We start from the raw sequence: 20,907 nt of genomic DNA on the forward strand, positions 1-20,907 counted from the left end.
CAATATGAGCCAAGTCTTGAAGCCCTTATTTAATTTTTTTTAAACCTACCTTGTGCAAAAGAAGTTTTGCCCAAACGAGGATTGAGGAAGGACTTCAGACTTTGGCCCTCTCTCTGCTGCACAGGGGGCAGCATTTCTGAGTGATTTCCCAGTTATTCGTAATTCCTCCCTTTAAACCAAAAAGCCTAGCCATCAAACTATGCAAATCAGACAATATACACAATACATGCTTATAACACGGGACGGTGGAAAGGCTCCAAGGGATTTATGAGGGAGGAAAAATCTTGTGTGAATCTATCATTCTCAATTAAATCTTTAGTCTTTATAAGTGTTTGCAGAAAATCTTCTGTATTGTTCACAAATGTGGCTTTTGTTGTCCTTTCATTCAAAAATGTTAACCATAACTGTATTTTAAAATAGGGTGAGTAAAGCAGTGGAGAGTCAGTACAATACGGTCAAAAATTATTCCTCTGACTCAGAAAAGCACTACAATATGTTGTTAAAGCTGTCCCTATTCAGGAACATACACACTCAACTCTCCAGATATGCTTAAGTCCCATTCGCTTCAGTGTGATTTAAGCACATGTTTAAAGTTGCAAGCACCATTCCTGAATAGGGATTATTTCCTAAATCTGACTTAAAAACCCAGTTAGGGAAACCCCCTTCTTTACAAACTTAATTTTTTTTCAAATAAAGCATTATCAAAAATACTGTCCCTTTTCTCTTGCTTTCTTCCCACTTTCTTTTTCCTTCCAGAAAGTAGAGAAATGTCACAAAAATAAAGCAAAACAAAACATAGCCCCTTTTCCCCCCAACCCACAAAGACCCCAATCATGCAAATGTGCACGTGCATTACTTTTAGTGTGGAAAAGTCCTATTGCCTTCAAAATAAGACATTTTATTAAATTTGAACTGGGTCCAGCAAGGAGAGATACCAACTCTCCATTCATCAGAAGTTCCTGGAATGTTTCTACCTGTGATCCCTTTGACCTTGATCCTGCAAAGATGTCAGCATAGGCTAAAGTGTTTGCAGGATCAGGGCCATCATTATTTTAAAAAGAGTAGACTAGAGGATTTCATAACAGAAATTAAACTTGTTTGGACAGCCCCTGTTGTTTATAATGGAATAATGGACTAAGTGCTTCCAGAATACAGATGCAATCTCCACCTCTCTACTTCTGTGTCTCAAGCTTTTGATCAAATTAAAAAAGAAACTTAGAATTTATTAGGCATGAAAATAAAAAAAATTGTGGTTTAATTATGAAAAAGTTCGGTCTTCTGGGGGGAAATGTATAATATAAAAATATACTAGGCAAGGATTATAAACATTCAAGCATAGGGTCAACAAATAGTTAAATGTTTGGCATAAGGGTCAAATTTAAATATTAAAAACTATCTTTTTGTATTATAGCCCTTCCCCCACACACATACACTTTTTCTCTGTAATTTACCTTTATTTGTAATTTGTCCTATTTGAATTCTTTGGGCAGGGGCCTGCCTATTTTGCATGTATGCTAAACATCTATTATACCTTTGTGCACTATGAGTAAGGTTAAGATTTTCTCATGGTTACTTTTAGTAAAAGTCAGGGCAATAAACAAAAATTCACAGGAGCCAGTGACCTGTCTCTGATTTTTACTAAAAATAACCGTGGAGGAGGGTTTGGAGAGGAATGACAGCTGGAGCCCCATACAGAGGGACTGGCAGCCCCAACCCCAAAGTCCTGGCCAAAGCCACGGGGCAGGGACGCCAACAGCCACAGGGAGTGGGGGGAACATACAGGCCCGGCTCCAGCTGCAGTCACAGGTTAGGAGCACACACTCCCAGCTCCAGCCATGGGTGGGGTGCACAGCTCCAGGCCCTGCTACAGCTGCTGACAGCTGAAGCCAAAGAAGTCACAGAGGTCCAGTAAAGTCACAGAATCTGTGACTTCTGTGACTGAATCTTACACTTAACTATGAGTCGGATTTTCAAAACTTACTAGGAGATTTGGACACAGATCCCATTGCAAGTGTCCTTCCCTCTTATCCCTTCCTTTTATCTCTCTCTCTCTCCCCCATATGTTTTGAAAGAGTACAGCTGAACCAGGTCACTCAAACGGCAGAGAGTATTAAAGAAGCTAAAGAAAAATGGCCTTGTGTTCATGACACATGAGAGAGTGTTGGGACACCTGTGTTCCATTCTTCGCTCTGCCATTGATTCTGTGTGAACACGGGGCAGTCACCTCAGCTCCCTGTGCCTCCATTTCTGTGCTCCCGGTGATGAAGCTACCACCACTCGTTCGGGGTGGGGTTTTTTTATCGCCAGGAGAGCTCTCCCCCCAGTGGTAAAGCGTGTCTACACTGCCCACGTCACAGTGCTGCTGTGGCCATGCTATAACATGGGTCGTGCAGATACACCCTTACATTCATTAGCATTTGTGAAGCACCTTGGGATCCTCAGGTAGGAGGAACTATAGACCTGCAAAGTAGTAGTGTTAAACTCCAGTAGGGGGACAAGTCATGTGTGTGCCATACCTTTGGCAGTGAATTGCTGTAGCAGGTTCCAGTGGCAAATAGTTACCACTTGTTGTGTATGTTGTGCCTCGGGAATACAGAATATTTAGTATTCTAACAGTATCTTGCCATCACACATTTATGTTCATTTGCAGCTTCCCACTTTGTAATGACACAGCCGTTAGAACAGAAAAACAGTTACATAGACTTAGTTCTTTTGTGTAGAGCTCAATGCAGCCTTCATATACGTGGGCACAACTCCCATAGCAGTCTATTTGGGTCATTCTTCTCAACGCCATGAAGTAACTTTAGATGGTAGCACAATTGTTTCCAAACCAGAAAGCTCAAGTTAAATCTTGGGGGGGATTCAGTACCACTCATGCCGAAACAGTGGTACGCTTGATGTATTCTGATTCTTATCTTGTCCACGCATAAATTATTCTTCAGTGTAGAACAGATCAGTATTAGGTACACATAATATTAACATACTCATGCCTGTATGCATGACTGCATCACTTGTCTAAAGGGGGGAAATCAAGTTAAGGTGGAACAAAAAGTTACTTAAAGTGAAGTTAACCTTTCAAGTCAACTAACTCGAACTTAAAAAGTCAAATGACAGGGCAAATGTCTTTTTTCCTCTTACTAAGTGGGGAATGGTTCTTGGAAGGTTTGTTTTCAGAGGATTTTCACCACCCAATTAACTGAATGGGTGACTCAGCACTATTGAGCGCGTAATGATGTCTTAGTCACAATTCTGACAGATGGCAAAATGGAAAGAATATGTTCTGTTAGCGATGGACAATTCTGCATTGTGTTGAGCTGCATGTTTGTTTGGTTACTTTCATGCAGGGAAGCAGTTTCCCATCTGGAGGAAGGGAGGTAGGGATCACCTTTTCAAATGGAAAAGTCTGCTTTCAGTTTCAAGCTGTGGACATGGATATAATTCTTTTGAGAAGAGGAGGACTTCTAATTTCAATATTGCTGTGGTTGAATTTGTGCATGTTTTGTTCCCCAAAGTGCCCATTTGTTCAGTGTAAGGTGACTGCCGCTGCTTTTTTTTTTTTTTTTTTTTGGTACATTTATGAGTCATTCAAACTGGAGTTTGTTAGGAACTGAAAATTAATTGTCATCTTTTTATAGAAGTAATTCATACTTAGATTCCACTTGACTGAACTTAATGTTCTGTAATTAACTGATAATATGCTGCTAGAACTGCTACTTCATTCCCTTCCACCACAATTTCAGAAGATGTATATCAGGGCAAAACAGGTAAAGAATAGTGTTGGAGATGTTTATTAACATGATTTTTCATGCCCTTTCCCCATCAGTTGACAACTTAATCATTCAGCATCCATGAATTTCCTGCTGCTTCTATCTCTAAATATGCTCTTTTTTTCCAGGACTATCAAAAGACATAACACTTTTTATGATGGGTGCTATTCCAATCTTCCAGGAGTATGTCATATTCCAATGGCTGAACCATTTTGCACCAAAACCAGAGAGGTTAGTGGATTTCATAAGAAAAATCAAATATTTAAAAGCTGTTTGGACATGCTATAGACTGACTAAGTGGTTCCATAATCCAGGTGCAGTCTCCGCCCCTCTAGTCCTGTGTCTCAAGCATTTGACCAAATTAAAAATAAAATTAGAATTTGCTAGACATGCAAATAAAAGATTTTGTGGTTTAATGATGAAAAAGGCAGACCAAGTTCTGTCTTCCAGGGAAAAGAATGCCGATTGTGTAGTCATTCGTTTAAGAAAGCGTTTGGCAACCTGCATTTCCACAGGGACTTTCATGGGGATGAAAGGCTTCTAAATTATTAATTACCAATCTATTAAAATGACATTGTGGGCAAACAAGGGAGAGAAAATTGAGGCATGCACCCTCTTTGTACTGTGTATGTTCTGAACTAGCACAGTAGGTCCTGATCCATGGCTCGGGCTCCTCGGTGCTACTGCAATACAAATCATTAATAATAACAACATAACAGTCACAGAAGGTACCAATGTGGCACTTGTTTTTTTACACAATGTCTGAGCAGCTTTACCCATGTATAGCATGTGACATAGCAGGATGAAGGCTTGTTGTCTTCATTTGATGGAATATATGGGCCCAAAGAATTAAAGGGGTTAATACAACCCAGTCATTAAACAGTTTTAACCAAGATTCAGCGTTTGGTATAGAGAGACTTTAGCCTGCTTAGTACCATGGCAAACACACCATTAAACATCCTTTTTAAGCTTTGAGTCAAGATAAGAAGCTTGATAAGAAGGAAAAAGAATTAAAGCATTTGAAATGTAAAGTAGTTAAATAAGGCTTTTATTTTAACATTTCTTGTTTCTTTTTCCTTTAACTGGAGAGTTTGTATAAGGAAAAGCCCCCATGTTTGACAGTCTTTTAGATGGTATTAAAGATGGGAATGGTTGTCCTTTTTTTGAAGAAAAGAGAAGCTAGTTGAAATGGGCTGGAGCTGTTGTTATTGATGATGTTGTTAAAGTCCAATCCAGGTTCCTAAGAAGACAAACCAAGACAAACACACACACAGGGGAGAGAAAAAACAGCCAAGATAGAAATGCAGCTTCTGTCTCTGGTGTTGACTTTCATGTGCAACCTCGCTGCTGGAAAAACACAGTCCCAGCACATTGTCTTATTAGCCACTCTGAGACTGGGCAAACTCAGCTTTTATCTGCCTCTTTCTGTCAAAGGCTTATAGCAATGTTGTAAAATATGTAGTCTTGGCTAGCTAAGACAGATTCTTCTTAGACAGAAGGAAAAAGAAAGAAGATAGCACAGAGAGAAATAAGGCAGGGAAGGGAAAAGGATGCATTTTATGGGGGGTCTCACATCTAGGGTGACCAGACAGTCCCGATTTTGGGGGCTTTTTCTTATATTGGCACCTGTTACCCCCCACCCCCTGTCCTGATTTTTTACACTTGCTATCTGGTCACCCTACTCACATTCGAGATGGTGTTCAGGATTCAGCCGGAACTGGTGGAAGTGGTGATGTCATCTGCCTCTCTCAAGCCCTGTCTGCTCAGGACATTTCTCAGGATTAGGATGAAGAAGGTCTGGGGTCCAGGAGACAGTGCGGGTGGCAGCCATGATGGTAAAGCTTGCTAGTCAATTTTTCTCTCCCGAAGTTTCTTTCTTTAAGGACCCCAAAAGGAAGTGATGGGTGGAATAATCCATCCCCTGGTATCTGATATCCCCTAGTATGTTGGATACTAGGCCTAATGGATGGACAAAATAACTTTTGCTCATCAGCTGCTCCTGTTTACCAAGCGTGATCTTAACACAGTCCTTGAGTTACATCAGTAGGCCTTTTTATTTAGACTAATTCAGTCTTTCTCCCTTTTGTACCTTTTCCCATCAGCATTTGTGATTATAGGTTATTGTGACATCTTATGAACTTTTACTTACTTTTAAAGTTGAGCTCACAATCATGGTAAATTTGTAGGCCCAATTATTACAACAGGCTATATTTAATACTTTTAAGGATGGAGACTAATCTATTCTTATCCTTTTTAAATATTGCTGGTCTTATTGTATGTACCTTGGGATTTCTGTTATTTGGAGGAGGGTTGTGCTATTTTAACAATAGGAAATGCTGCTGTATTTTTCAGTATTGTTGTTTTAGGGAAGAGCTTGTTTATGGTTAAAAATGCCTTTTTTCAGTGGGGCCAGAATGTTCTTCCATCTGAGCAGAGGGAAAATGAAGAAGGAGATTCATGTTAAGAGTCTCTGCAGAATGCAAGTTGCATAATGGCATATACAGAGAGAGCACAGAATCACTTACAGAAATTATGGTCAGATTAGAATTCTAAAAATCTTTCAACCCACTTAGTCATCATGCTATCAGTTACCATTCCAAGGCAGACAAAACAATAGAGTGCTAAGCAGGTGACTCAGTCTATGTCCAGAGCATTTAATATATCAAGTATCAGTGCTGAGCTGTTAGCTCTTTTTACCATTTTGCATCATTGTAGGTAGATATTGTTTCTGTATAATTAACAAAAATAGTATTTCTCAGTGACTCAAGTTAGTCCTTTGCTTCTTACAGCAGCAATAATAAAAGGGAAGTTCTACACACACACAGTCATAACTGATGGAACCACATCACTGTTTCCAAAACAAAAAAATAGATAAATCATGAATCTAGGGCTCTTTGCAGTTAAATCGATAAATTATGAAGTTAAAGATAGATAATTTTATTGCAATTCAGATATTTTTCTTCAAGTTCTGATTTTATCATAATATGTTTGATCTATGTCCTGGAGCTTAGCATGTCGTCAGAACCCCTCAAAAGGTGTATATTAGTATAATTCCCCTAACCCAATTGTAATAATTAAAACCATACAAAAATCCAGAACTATAAATGTGTTGTGGCTGGATGGAACAACTGGGATATGTAATTCGTAGATTTTTTTTAACAACTAAATATACAAAAAATATCAGAGAAAAATAAACTTTCCAGAATTTTTATAAACTGTAAATCCAAAAACTAAATTAAGAGAAGTTGCCCTGAAATACAGAATGAAAAAGGAATGATCCTTTTCTGTGTTATAATAAAAGGAAACTATTTTGGAATACTGTGACAGTTGATACTAGTTCAGAGATTGGAACTCACTGGAAACAATTTACAAATAGTAAAAGTGAACCGATACAGCAGGGGTGGCCAACCTGAGCCTGAGAAGGAGCCAGAATTTACCATGTACATTGCTAAAGAGCCACAGTAACACATCAGCAGCCCCGCATCAGCTCCCCCAGCTCCCAGTGCCTCCCACCCACTGGCAGGCCCACCGATCAGCATCTCCCCCTCCCTCCCCGCACCTCCTGATCAGCTGTTTCGTGGGGTCCAGGAGTCTCTGGGGTGGAAGGGAGGAGGAGCGAGGGCACTGCAGGCTCAGGGGAGGGGACAGGAAGGGGTGGAGTGGGGGCAGGGCCTGTGGCAGAGCAAGGGGTTAAGCAGTGGGCACCCCCCAGCACGTTGGAAAGTTGGCGCCTGTCGCTCCAGCCCCAGAGTCGGTGCCTGTACAAGGAGCCGCATATTAACTTCTGAGGAGCCGCATGTGGCTCCGGAGCCACAGTTTGGCCACCCCTGCGATATAATATTCCTGGTCAGGATTGCACAGACTAATGACCAACATCTAGTGTACGTCAACACATAGAGTTTAGCCACTGGCGTGGGAATTAAGAGAGAGGTATAACCCTCACATCTCCAAATCAATGCATTTCTCTCCAGATTTCCACCATGTTTCCCTCGCCCACATACTTAGACTTTTCTTAAAATTTCCCACCCTTGCCATCATCAGTTCAGCTCCACCTTTGGGAGCAATGGTGGTATTGTTCGTGAAAACTGGCCACCAGCATTTCCACTACCACATTGTTTAGACTTGTTCTGACCAGAAGTCTCACTGTAAGCAAGGCCTGGGTATCAAACACACTTGCTTCCTGTCCTCCTCACCCAGTGCTGGAAACAGAATCCCACTGGTATAATCTGGATTAGATGAGTTCAGCACCCACTACAGCAATGCAGAGCAGGCATCCAGGTATTTAGCCTCCTTTCTGACAATGGATGTTAAAACACAGTTGATCCTATCGTCATCAGTAGGACTATTTGTTTTCAGCCCTGAGAGAGGAAGCTGAAATGGGAGTGGGTTTCCTTGTTTGACACTTGTTGTCAAATTAGGCTCACATTCATAGTAAAAAGCAGGTCTGGCTAAACGATGGCTGGCGAGCCGCATGCATCTCTTTTACAGTTAAAGTGCGGTTCTTGGAGTGTCCCCTTCCCCCTGCATCCTACCTGTTCTCCACCTACCAGACTGGGGGAAGGAGTTCGGGGCTTCTGCCCTGCAGCAGGGTGGTGGGGCTAGGGAGGGGAGAGGGAGTAGGGAAGGCACCAGGGCTCGGGGCTTCAACCAGGCACCACCCTGCAAGGATGAAGCCCTGAGCCCCGGCAGGGGCCACCCCGCGGGGCAGGTTGTGAGTGTCTTGTGGGTCTCAAACTTCTGAAGATTATCGTATGCAGCTCTGAGGGTCAGTAAGTTTGGTCACCACTGGTATAAAGACAGCCTTATTGTGTGAAAGTTATTCAGGTGAGAGACAAGAGTACCCCCCAAAGAGAGAGATTTGTTCTTTACTTACTTCTCTTGTATGAGGAAATAGTTGGCTTCACGTAGGTGATTAATAATTTGCTATTTCTGTGATAATATTTTTGAAGGTTCTTATGGAGATTGCCAAGAAGCATGGGATTAAGTGCCACTCAAAGGGGACAATGATCACCATTGAGGGGCCACGTTTCAGTTCTCGGGCAGAAAGCTTGATGTTTCGCAACTGGGGGGCTGATGTTATCAACATGACCACAGTTCCCGAGGTGGTTCTTGCAAGAGAAGCCGGAATCTGCTATGCAAGTATTGCTATGGCAACAGATTATGACTGCTGGAAGGAGCATGAAGAAGCCGTGAGTGAAGCTTCTGTTTTGTTTGGTCTTGTTGTTTTAGATTATGGCAAATTATATGTAGTGCAAGTGCATAAAGTTATACAGTTCTTGATAGAAATCACAGTAGGCCCTTTTATACCAGACAAATTCTGCTCTTAATTATACCAGTTTATACCCTAATTCACTCCGTTGAAGTCATTGGAGGCATTCTGAAATAACAAAAGTGTTAGTGAGAGCAGGACTGAGTCCAATATCCCTGCTTTTTCCTTTAAAAAGTTCTCTTATCAGAATAAAACTGTTCACCTCTTATTGTGTGAATCAGGGTATGTGTATAAAGCCAGTTGTGACATCATTTTCCTGTAACTGACCTTGTCCTAAGTCTCTTGAGCTCTCCACAAAAAAACATATCCTTTTTAGTTCTTATACCTCTTTCTCATGTAATATATTCAAGAACAACCACTAACCAGCAGAATGCTTACGGTGCTTGCCAGTTGAACCTTAGTCATCACAGAAAATGGCAGCATCAACTGTAGGACTTGCAGAAATGCAGACTGTTGTATATATTAGTTAATACATGGTCAAAGCAACACTGTAAAATTGTTTGTTCTATATTTTTTATGTTTATATGAAATCTTTCCTAGCTTTTGGGTGGCATTTTGGTTTTGGCCTGAAAGCAAGTGTATTTAAAAAATAATTTATACAGAAAACTAAATAATTCCAAACTGGAAATGTGGCACTTTTTTTTTTTTTAACAGCAAGTGTCATTAAACATTGGAATCACGATGTCAAGAGATGTGGTGGATTCTCCATCACTTGTAGTCTTTAAATTGAGATTCATTGTCTTTTTAAACGAGACCATCCTGTTCAACCAATAGTTGAAAATAGAAAAATACATAGGTGAACTTCTGTGGCCTGTGTTGTGCAGGAAATCAGACAAGATGACTACAGTGGTCCCTTCTGGCCTTAAAGGATCTGTCTTGGATGACTTAGAAACAACAAATCCTGAATCTTGGCGGGGGTTACACTAGAAGTAATGGAGGAGGAGAAGGATCTTGGTTGATCATAGGATGACTATGAGCCGCCAATGTGATATGGCCGTGAAAAAAGCTAATGCGGTCTTGGGATGCATCAGGAGAGGTATTTCCAGTAGGGATAAAGAGGTTTTAGTACCGTTATACAAGGCACTGGTGAGACCTCACCTGGAATACTGTGTGCAGTTCTGGTCTCCCATGTTTAGGAAGGATGAATTCAAACTGGAACAGGTACAGAGAAGGGCTACTAGGATGATCCAAGGAATGAAAAACTTGTCTTATGAAAGGAGACTCAAGGAGCTTGGCTTGTTTAGCCTAACCAAAAGAAGGCTGAGGGGAGATATGATTGCTCTCTATAAATATATCAGAGGGATAAATACCGGAGAGGGAGAGGAATTATTTAAGTTCAGTACCAATGTGGACACAAGAACAAATGGTTATAAACTGGCCACCAGGAAATTTAGACTAGAAATTAGACGAAGGTTTCTAACCATCAGAGGAGTGAAGTTTTGGAACGGCCTTCCAAGGGAAGCAGTGGGGGCAAAAGATCGATCTGGCTTTAAGATTAAACTAGATAAATTTATGGAGGAGATGGTATGATGGGATAACATGGTTTTGGTAATTAAATATTCATGGTAAATAGGCCCAATGGCCTGTGATGGGATATTAGATGGGGTGGGATCTGAGATACCCAGGAAAGAATTTTCTGTAGTATCTGGCTGATGAATCTTGCCCATATGCTCAGGGTTTAGCTGATCGCTATATTTGGGGTCGGGAAGGAATTTTCCTCCAGGGCAGATTGGAAGAGGCCCTGGAGGTTTTTCGCCTTCCTCTGTAGCATGGGGCACGAGTCATTTGCTGGAGGATTCTCTGCTCCTTGAAGTCTTTAAACCACGATTTGAGGACTTCAGTATCACAGACATAGGTGAGAGGTTTTTTGCAGGAGTGGTGGGTGAAATTCTGTGGCCTGCGTTGTGCAGGAGGTCAGACTAGATGATCATAATGGTCCCTTCTGACCTAAATATCTATGAATCTATGAATCTAGATGACCCTTGCAGTCCCTTCTACCCCTATGATTCTAAATCTATGAAAGAAAAATCAACATTTAGGGCCAGATCTTCTATTGGATGTGTGTGCACAGCTGCCACTTAAATCATGGGGAGGGCATCAGTAGCAGAATTTTACTCTTAGTCCATTTATGAAGGTGCTGGTCAAAGCTCAATAGTTAAGTTTTTGTTTGTGGGGAGTGTTCTTTGTTTTATTGCATTTGAAGCACTGGGGGGAGGGATAGCTCAGTGGTTTGAGCATTGGCCTGCAAAACCCAGCCTTGTGAGTTCAATCCTTTAGGGGGCTATTTAGGGATCTGGGGCAAAAATTGGGGATTGGTCCTGCTTTGAGCAGGGGGTTGGACTAGGTGACCTCCTGAGGTCCCTTCCAACCCTGATATTCTATGATTCTAAGTTGGGATTCAATATCTTTGCTATCTAGGAAGAATACAGTGTAGCCTTCACAAAATTACAACACAGGTAAGGTATCTAAACAGCCTTATTGCTGTCCTGTAGTGATGCCCTGAGATAACAATACAATTATGATAAATGCAAAATGGTGTATGTAATCCCAGATTAAATGCAACTGATTTTTAAAGATGGATTTGGTTCTTTTTTTCCAGGATGATACCTTTACAAGACAGAAGGTTGTTTTGGTTCCTTAACTGTATATTTCCATACCTTTTGACATATTTGGATTTCTTTCAATTTTAACCTTAACTCTGAATTTTCTGGGTTTGCAGTGCTTGTGTTTGGGATATTTACAACACCCCTGTAGTGTATTTTACCCTACATTACTTATATGCATTCTCAACCCTACCTCCATCTTAACATAGTTTTGATCTGGAAAGAACCATGTTAGTTGCAAAATTGAATCAGTTTTCTGCAATATTGATCTGTCTGTGCACAGATGCGTCACAAAGATGCAGGCAAACAGCAGCGAGGATATGGATCCCTGAGAACTTCACTTGTTTTCTGCATTGATAGTCCCATAAAATGCATGTAATGGGATAGACACAGTCAGGATATTGTAGATTCTTCAGTTGAATTTTTGAAGACTGAAAATATTTATGTGCCTACAGTGTCCATTATTATACAGTAAGATTTCAGCCAGTGATGGCCCACTAAAATCTAACTTATACCTTCACAAAGAACATTGAAGCTTTGACTGATGCTGTGAAAATTACCTCACTGCAGCATTTTATTTAAAGCTGCCAATGTCATCCTGAGAATAGCAGTGGAAATTTTTCCTGCAGTTAAAACTTAATAGCCACTTTCTCAGGTTGTCCAAGGTTGTCTTTGTATAAAAAGTAATTTTTTACATTTTCAAACATTCTGTGGCAAGAGGTCTCACTCTACTCAGATGTGTCAGCTCAGTATTATTATAGTTACGAAGCATAAGATGGCTAGAGTAAACATAAGTCACCGTTTCCACACCAATGCCCCAGTCCTTCAGTCCTTACTCTGGTGAACAGTTTCATTGAGGTATCTTGAGTATGGACTTTGTAGAATCACTCTCCCATTGTACAATGTAACAAAAAAAGAAACTATTGAGTCTTTAAAAAGATCTCCTCTGTGGCTTGTTGTCATCTCAATTTAAAATGCATAGAGGATTTTTTGTTTTTATTCATGTGTTCTGTTCTGAGCTAAAACAGTTGGATGGGGGATGATACGTAGGGTGTTGCTTAATTAGGAGTTGAGTTTTGTGCAACATTATCTATTTTACAAACAAGTTTGAGAAAATCATTATTTTTTATTGTATTTCTAGGTTTCAGTGGATAAGGTTTTAAAGACTCTGAAAGAAAATGCAAACAAGGCAACAAGCATACTTCTTACTGCTATACCTCAAATAGGTTCCATGGACTGGACAGAAACTCTGCATAACATGAAAGTAAGCACAATATTTGAACAGGTTTTGGGGGGCACTGTGGGGAGAGGAGAAGGAAAGAAGTGCATGCTGTGTAAGTGTATGGCCCACGATACTGCCATTCAAAACACCATTTAAAAAAATGTGTGATTCAACAATGTCGCAATAAGCAAGGAAGTCACCAGGGGAGAAAGGTTCATTACAGAGTTTGACAAGCTTTATTGCAAACAGGTAGCCTCAATTTTACAACAAGTATTTCAAAAAGTAGAGGGACATCTGCAGTACATGTATTAAAGCTGTGGTACTCCTATAGCAAGGAAAAGTACAAATCTGCATGAGTCTCCATATTACAGACCTACATCTCTATTCCATGGAGAGCTCAAAATAATAGTGAGCCAAATGGAGAAGGTTAAACCCAATTGCACTTGTGAGTTTGCAAAAGGAAAGTCGTTCGGTGGGTAACACGAGGAGAACAATGTAGATGTTCAGAATTCTATTCACCCTGGCACTGCTGTGACAGTAGATGCACAAAGGGGGATTGCTAGGTTGAAAAGGAAATACCTTTTTGAAGTGTTATGGAGAGAGAATTTCAGACAACACTTTTAAAACATACAGGGTTGGCTTATGCAAATTCTGCATCTCAGCTTCATCCAGTCACTTTATACCTTTGCCTAGGGGAGAGAATCTTTGTCTCAGATGTTAAAATGTTGATCTCTTTCCTACTCCTCCCCATGCCTTCCTCATGCATAGGCACTTCCTGACTCCTCTTGACTCCCTTACTTTCTAGTGTCAGAGGAGCTGAGGGGGACAGAGGGCGGAGTGGGGCTGTGAAGGGCAGGCAGCAGAGGCAAGCCAGGTATGTGTGGCAGTCTGAAGGAATGAAGGGCTGTGTATTGGGGAAGGAGGCTGTGTTAGGGAGAGTGGTGCTGTTTAAGGGAGGGAGGCCTGGGGACAGTAAACAAGACCAGTCCGTGAATGCTGATGTCTCTGCACTTTAAGGGCTCCCTCTGTGCTCCTCCCTTAGCACTTGAAATTTGAAGTTCCAACAAAAATTATTATTTTAAAAATCTGTGTTTTCATGTGGTCCAGTTAGCAGGGTGGATTTTATTTAAATCAAATTGATTTAAATCACTAGTCAGGAAGACTCTATTTAATCGTGGTTTTCTACATAAAAGTGCATTCTTGTTGGTTGTTATAACCTTAATACATATTCTTCACAACTCAGAGAGAGATGTAGGTTTCATTTTTAGAAGGTACACACTATACATTTTTAAACAGTGATTTATTTTGAAAACTTTTCAGATTAGTTTTACAGCTATATCAGAAAATGAGTGAAAATGAGTTTAGTTATTTCATTTACCAAAGGTAATTGAAGCAGATATTTATGAAGTCACTGGGAGGTGAACTATCTCCAATTCAACATGTTAATCACTAATATTTGGAGGATATTCTTGCCCTGCTGTATTAGGAGGAAAACATCACCAGACAAACATTTAAACTGTTTTTATTTAACTAAAACAACAATGTTAAGTATTCTGGATTTTTTTCTTCAACAGCAAACATATAGTATTTTAACAAAAAAGTTATGTCCCTCCCTTCTCACATTTATCTCCAGACTTCTTCTCCTTGTCCAGAGCTATTCCACCCCCAACAATCTTCTATTCATTGAACTTTTTGAAACTTTGCACTTTTAGAGAGAGGTAAGGGATTGACTCTGTGTACACAAATTTGCAGAGGGACAATAGAGTTGAGGTCTGTTATTTCTCACCTCTATATATTTATTTATTTAAAAACATTTTTGCTGTTAACAAGCATGTTACCTCTGGAGAAACAAATCCACAGTCTGAGAACTGTAAAACTAAGCATCTCTGATGGTATCTTGTAGACTGTCCCATTCGGTAGATAGAAAGATTAACCTAAATAATCTATAGAGAAGCCTGTAGAACCCCATAAGATTGGGTCCCTAATCCATGAATTATTGGAACTCATTTACAACACTTTTCTTAAACAGTACATGAACATATTATCTCATACTATAGAATTAGAATTTATAATCCCTATTCCATGATGAAATATCTTTGAGCTATAATGTATTTTAATTAAAACTATCTTTAGATAGGTTTTTTCCTCAAAAAGCATTTTATCAAAAAAATCTGATTTAAATAAAAAAAATCATTGATTTTTATTCACCCTGCCAATTAGTGGAGGAGATGTGAGTCTTATGTTTTTGATGTATTCAAAACCACGCTGTCTCAGGCAAAACTCAAGCATGAATCCTTAAACAAGTTTAAGCTTTGAATTGACCGTAGGGTAGGTTCACATGGCTACAATACAAAACCATAAGATGGGTCCCTGGCTCACCTCTTCCCTGCTCCAGCCTTGATAAGCCCTAATATTGCTTTGTCTTTTTCTGTCTTCTGGGAGGGGAGTTTAGTTACCTGTAATGCTGTCTCCTCCTCCCAACACTTGTGTGGGAGGCCAGCTAGCTCTCTTCACCCTCCTGCAGTCTTTGGGAAGTTGTGAAGCAGGTAGAGGAGGGGGGTAGTCAGCAAAGTCAACCTTCTTCCCCCTTCCCAATTCACAGAAATCATCCTCAGGGAAATGGACTCTAAAGTTTTTGGCTTTTTGGGTTTGTTTTGTTTTAATTAAAAATGATCCAGTGACCTCTGTTTGACCCACAGATGTTTTCAAGTTCACAATCACATGTCTTGCCGTGTCACTTGGCCACCTTGGGTATGTCTACATTGCAGTTAAATATCCATGGCTGGCCTATGTCAGCTGGCTCAGGCTAGGGGACTGTTCAATTGTGGTGTAGATGTCTGGGGTCCCAGAGCCATGGAGTCTATTTCCCTAAGGATGATTTTTGTGGATTGAGATGGGGAAAGAAGGTTGATTTTGGTGGTTACCTCCTTATCCCGAGTCCTGTGAGCCCGAGTCAGCTGACATGGGCCAGCCATGGGTGTCTAATGGCAGTGTAGATGTACCCTTTGTGTACTTCAGTGTCAGTTGTGGGGTTGTCCTGTCAGTTTGTACATCAGGGTGGGGCAGTGCTGCTGGCTGGAGAGAGCTGAGGTTCCCTGTGCCCTGAGTCATGAAGCTTCAGACCTTCCCTTGTTGATTGTGGTCAGGTCTGAGTGTTTAAGGAGTGGAGAAAACGATACTGGGAGTAGCTTTTGGAATTTGGGATGAGGGTCTTGGAAGCTGCTAATGGGGCTGGGATCAGGAATAGGGAATTGCCTGACGTGAATAATTAAGGAATTGCTGGGTTGGAGTCCTGGAAGGAAGCTAGGAGGTTTAGAAGTTGTGCCAGGCCTGTGGCACTTTGGGAAAGTGGTAGGAAAGGCTGAGGGTTAGACAGTTTGGTAGGTTTTGCTGAGGAGGACTAGGATTTTTGAAGCACTGAATGGTGGTAAATAAGATTTGGGATTGGGCCTTATTGTTTGTAGATAGGGATAGAAACAATTATGGGATGGAGTAGGGACAGAGATACACTGGGTTTATGTTATAATTGAACCATACAGTTAAAAAATCCCCTCCCCCACTTTGGAGCTAGGCAAAGCTTTCTTCCATGTAAATTCTTGTTTGCCCCCTTTAAACGTCAGCAGTTTATTTTGTGATTAAATTTGTTTTTCTGACCCTGTCCTCTCTTCCTGTTTGAACTAAAAACAAAGTGGCAGCACGTGCCAGATCCCAGCTGGTATTCTGGGGGCCTGCTACACAGGTAAAAGAACAATCACCACTTCCATGCTTCAGCAGCTGTGTGCTGATGGACTGCTGTAAAAAGCTTGCTTCCATGAACAGCAATTCTGGGAAGCATGAGACTGGGGTCAGAGCCTTTGCCCTCAGCCCCTACTGGTAACACCACATCCCCTCACCCACTCTCCTTCCCTCTGCTCATTACTGTGGGTGGGGAAACTTACTCAGGGAGGCATTTGCCTCTTTCTCCTTCCCCTGCCCCCACACCTTGCAGCTGAAGTTTGCATGGGCCAACCTCCTCCATTAGAAGTTTTTGCAGTGTTTAACAGAGATGTTGAGTGAAATGTTCTTACTCCTGTGACAAGATTTCAGCATAGCATCTTTCACCCTGCCTGTCGTCTCGTGCCTGTTCTCCTGTCTTTTGCTCTCAGATATATTTCTGATCACCCTCCCTGGTCCTCTCTTCAGTGAGAAAGAAAGTGAACCTTAGTTTGGAGGTCAGAGATATAAAAATGAGCTTTAACCGTTTCATGTGGGTGGTTTGGTTTTTTGAGGTTTTTTTTGTTTGTTTTTTTTAAATGTCAACTCATCGACAGAGACACAAGGTAGGTGAGGAAACATTGGACCAACTTCCGTTGGTGAGAGAGAGAAGCTTTTGAGCGTACACAAAGCTCTTCTTCAGCCTGACAGCTTGTCTCTCTCACCCACAGGAATTGGTCCAATAAAAGATAATACCTCACCCATTTTATTTCTCTACTATCCTGGGACCAACATGGCTACAATAACATTTCATACAGCTCATCTACAGGTCAATTTTATATATTATCGAAGTTGTATTGAGTCAAACCAAGAGTCATCCCTGCTTCAGACTCTCCCTGTATTTCATAGCCTTCATAAATGATCATTAATAATAACCTCTCTGAAGGCATAGCAGTTGTACTAATGCTGCTCCTTTAAGGAACAGATGGGATAGAATGCCTGTAGGCTTCCAGAACAGTACATGCTGATGTCATTGCATTTGTGCCACCAACCAGGAAATACCAAAAATGTTAACTAACTTGTAAGCCCAAACACAGAATCAATTGCATAAGTGATGGAAGACTCATTTGATTTGAAAACAGATCTTATGTTTGTGATACTTTAGTAACAAAGCTAAGTAAACTATGTAGAGCCCTACATAGTTTTGTTTAGCAAGTGAAAGCTCATGAATAGCCCTTTGACTGATACATGTTTAGACTTGCTCTTTATTTAGCATATCCATGAGGTAGTCTAAGTTTGTTACTATGCTATTCTATCTTGAAAGTATGTCCTCTATCTTTTGTTAGTCATTTGACTGGGGAAAACATTGGACAGAGAAAAACTCAGTCTCTTTGCTGACCAGAATTTCAACTCATGGGCTAGGTGATGATCAGTGATGGTGTTTGGACCCAACACAAAAACACAATACAGTTTAACACAGTGTGGCACAACCAGCAGTCTTGGGTTGAGAGTAGCTGAGTACTGGGATAGAAAAGAAATTTCATGTTAAGACTGCCTTCTAGAGCACATGTAGGGAAGTCTGTTCACACAAAGTGTGAGTGCCACACAGACAGACTCCAGTCCCCATACAGAGACCCACTGACTTTTGACACATTTAAAAAACAAACAAACAAAAAATCCCACAACATTTATTTGCCTAGATGTTTTAAATAATTCAAAGGCCTAATGTAGACAGGGCAAATTGTATTTTAACATGTTGGCTGATCAAGGTGGTTAGTAGGTAAGAGTTCAGGGATCTCCTTAACCAGTTAACACATGCTAAAATATAGTTTGCCCCTGTCTACAGAAGGGCTTTAAAATGTGTTTCCTAGCTAGCCTTTTTTTTTTTAAATTAAATCTGAGTTTACTTGTACCCTAAGTGACATGTGTAATCACTACACTCTTGAGGCCCTGATCCAACAAAAGTGTATGTACATGAAGTAACTATATTCATGGGAATGGTCTCAATGAAGTCTATGTGCTTAAAAGTACTTGTGTGAAATGGGATTCCATGCAGGGTTTACTGCAGGATCAGGGAGTGGGGTCCAAAAGGGCCGAGCTTCTCCCATTAAACTCAGTGGAAATTGCGAGTGCTCAACATCTCTCAGACTCAGACACTCAGCTTGGCCCAGGCCAGTCCTTAAGTGTCATGAGCATTGTATTCGCTGCATACTATCTTAAGGAAAACAATAGTTTCTCATTACTTTCAATTTTCTGATGCTCAGGGGTTTTTACATAAGTTAAAGGAACATGCAAAACCCATTTTCTTTTTTAGCATTTTTGTTATTTTCAGAATTTTAGGATTAAGTTTACTTTCAGATTTCTATAAATCCAAAGGGTGTGACCAAGATGCTACTTTTTAAACAGTTAAAGTACCCAAATATGGGACTTTTCTTAACTTTAGTTTTTAAAGCTAAGTATTAATTTTAATCTAGAACTTTGTGGAGTTGATTTGTAACAATCACCAGTTAGTATGTATGGAAAATTGTAATTACAGGGTACTAGGTTCACAATTGTTGGAGGTTAAAGGATCTGTTCTCCTTGTCTCACCATCTGGTTTTTTTCAGGGCTACTGCACACATCAAGAGAATTCATACCTGTTTCTAATCTGCATGCAATCAGCATGGTTTGCTGTTGAGAATGCTTTAAAATGTAAAGGGTGGGTGTGTGTGTGTGTGTGTTGGGATAGGGTATATTCAACTGTTTTGATTTTGTATTTCAGTGTACTGTGCAGTGCTCAGTCATGTTACCAAAACATTAAAAGCATGGATGGGCTCTGAAGTTTGGATGCTCAGAAGAAAGGAGAGGATCAGTCTTGAACATCTAACAGTTACAATGTTTTGGGAATTTGATGTTTAGCATGAAAGAATACAGTAAACGTTGCACTGGTCTATTTCTTGTCTGCTAGTAAAGTATCATGCTAAAGACTGTTGAAGAACTTACCAATAGCCTTGGAATTTATTGACTGTGTGATTTGGTAGGGCAATGGGATAAGCATTCCATAACAAATTATCCTATTTAAGATCCTAGAACTTCTGTTCTTGTTTACAAACTTCAGATGAGAAAGTGCTTCATTCATCCTTTGCTCAATAATAGCTGTTCATTCATGGCCTGGAAGAAGGCAAGAGAAGAGGAGGGTTTAGATTGTGTACTCTTATTGATCAGTTTAAAAAAATAAAGACTTCAGAAAGTTAAAACGACAGAGCTATTAGCTGCTTTGCTATCTCCTTTTTCTGAGAGCAAACTATCTTTTATCACAGAAATATAACTGAAGGACTATAGGTTACTTAAGAAAATACACTGCAATATTTTTATATTTTTTTATATATGTTACCTGTATTGATTTTCACTGTTCACTTATGAAAAAAATTGCTTTCTGTGGGTTTGTGACTTGGACATCTTAAGCCCAAATTTTAAAAGCATGTCCACTTTTACTGCCATACTGTTTCCCCATAAGTAACTGTGCCAGCTGTTTTGCAGCAGCAATAATTTGGAGTTCAAATGTCACCATTTTAAATGTTTACTTGATTGCATGAGTAAATCAGGAGACAAACATCCAGATTTGTGTCTGCAGTTGATTGCAGGCACATATATTTACAGGTACTTAAATATTCCTGCAAAATTGGAGTCTGGATTTCAATCTCTTTAAAAAATTAGACTCATGAAACTTTATGAACTTATGTTTCTCAATTTTAGCTTGAGCTGCTTGAGTTTCGGAAGGAATGATGTCCATCAAGGATCTGATCCAGGGCCCACTGCAGTCACTGGAAAGACTTCCATTGTCTTCATTGGAGTTGTCTCAGGCCCTAATTAACTAAAACTGAAGTGACAAATTTAGAACAACATTTTGGCCTGATGCCACTGTCTGTTCTGTACACCAGGGGTAGCATTTTCTGTTACATTTGTCTACAGAATTCTTTTTCTTTAGTTTTATTCTGATTTACAGCTATGTTAGTGATGAATGTATCTGCTGTTGATTGTATCCCATGTATATATTCATGCACTCTACATCTTCTACTGCATATGCAGAATGAATACAGTTTGCCTTCAAGAAAATAATCTGCTGCTGCTTGTCTAATAAATAAACCAAATGTAACCTCCTGCTTCTATAAATTGTGTGGGAATGGCTTTGTTTTCTTTCTGGACATTATTCAGATAACTGAGTTTAGCCATTTGAATTCAAAAATACTGGATCAGCATGGAATTAGTCTATACGGTAATTCACTAGCACTGTATTAATGGGAGTTGAAGATCTGGGAGTGTATTGTACTACTTTTGTGTACACCTATGCAAAACCTTGCATAGTTAAGCAGA

General features: G+C 40.2%; 1 protein-coding gene across 1 annotated transcript in view; it reads left to right on the plus strand.

Moving 5' to 3' along the window:
• Window positions 1–20,706, plus strand: part of MTAP (methylthioadenosine phosphorylase) — a 55,581-nt gene extending 34,875 nt beyond the window's left edge. The window contains exons 5-8 of the mRNA XM_073345512.2: window positions 3,896–3,998; window positions 8,717–8,956; window positions 12,781–12,903; window positions 19,316–20,706. Of these exons, the coding sequence (XP_073201613.1) occupies window positions 3,896–3,998; window positions 8,717–8,956; window positions 12,781–12,903; window positions 19,316–19,354 (505 nt within the window). The 3' untranslated portion in view covers window positions 19,355–20,706. The remainder of the gene's footprint in view (window positions 1–3,895; window positions 3,999–8,716; window positions 8,957–12,780; window positions 12,904–19,315) is intronic.
• Window positions 20,707–20,907: the final 201 nt, after the last annotated feature.

Source organism: Lepidochelys kempii, chromosome 5, assembly GCF_965140285.1.
Source record: "Lepidochelys kempii isolate rLepKem1 chromosome 5, rLepKem1.hap1, whole genome shotgun sequence".
Lineage (NCBI taxonomy): Eukaryota > Metazoa > Chordata > Testudines > Cheloniidae > Lepidochelys > Lepidochelys kempii.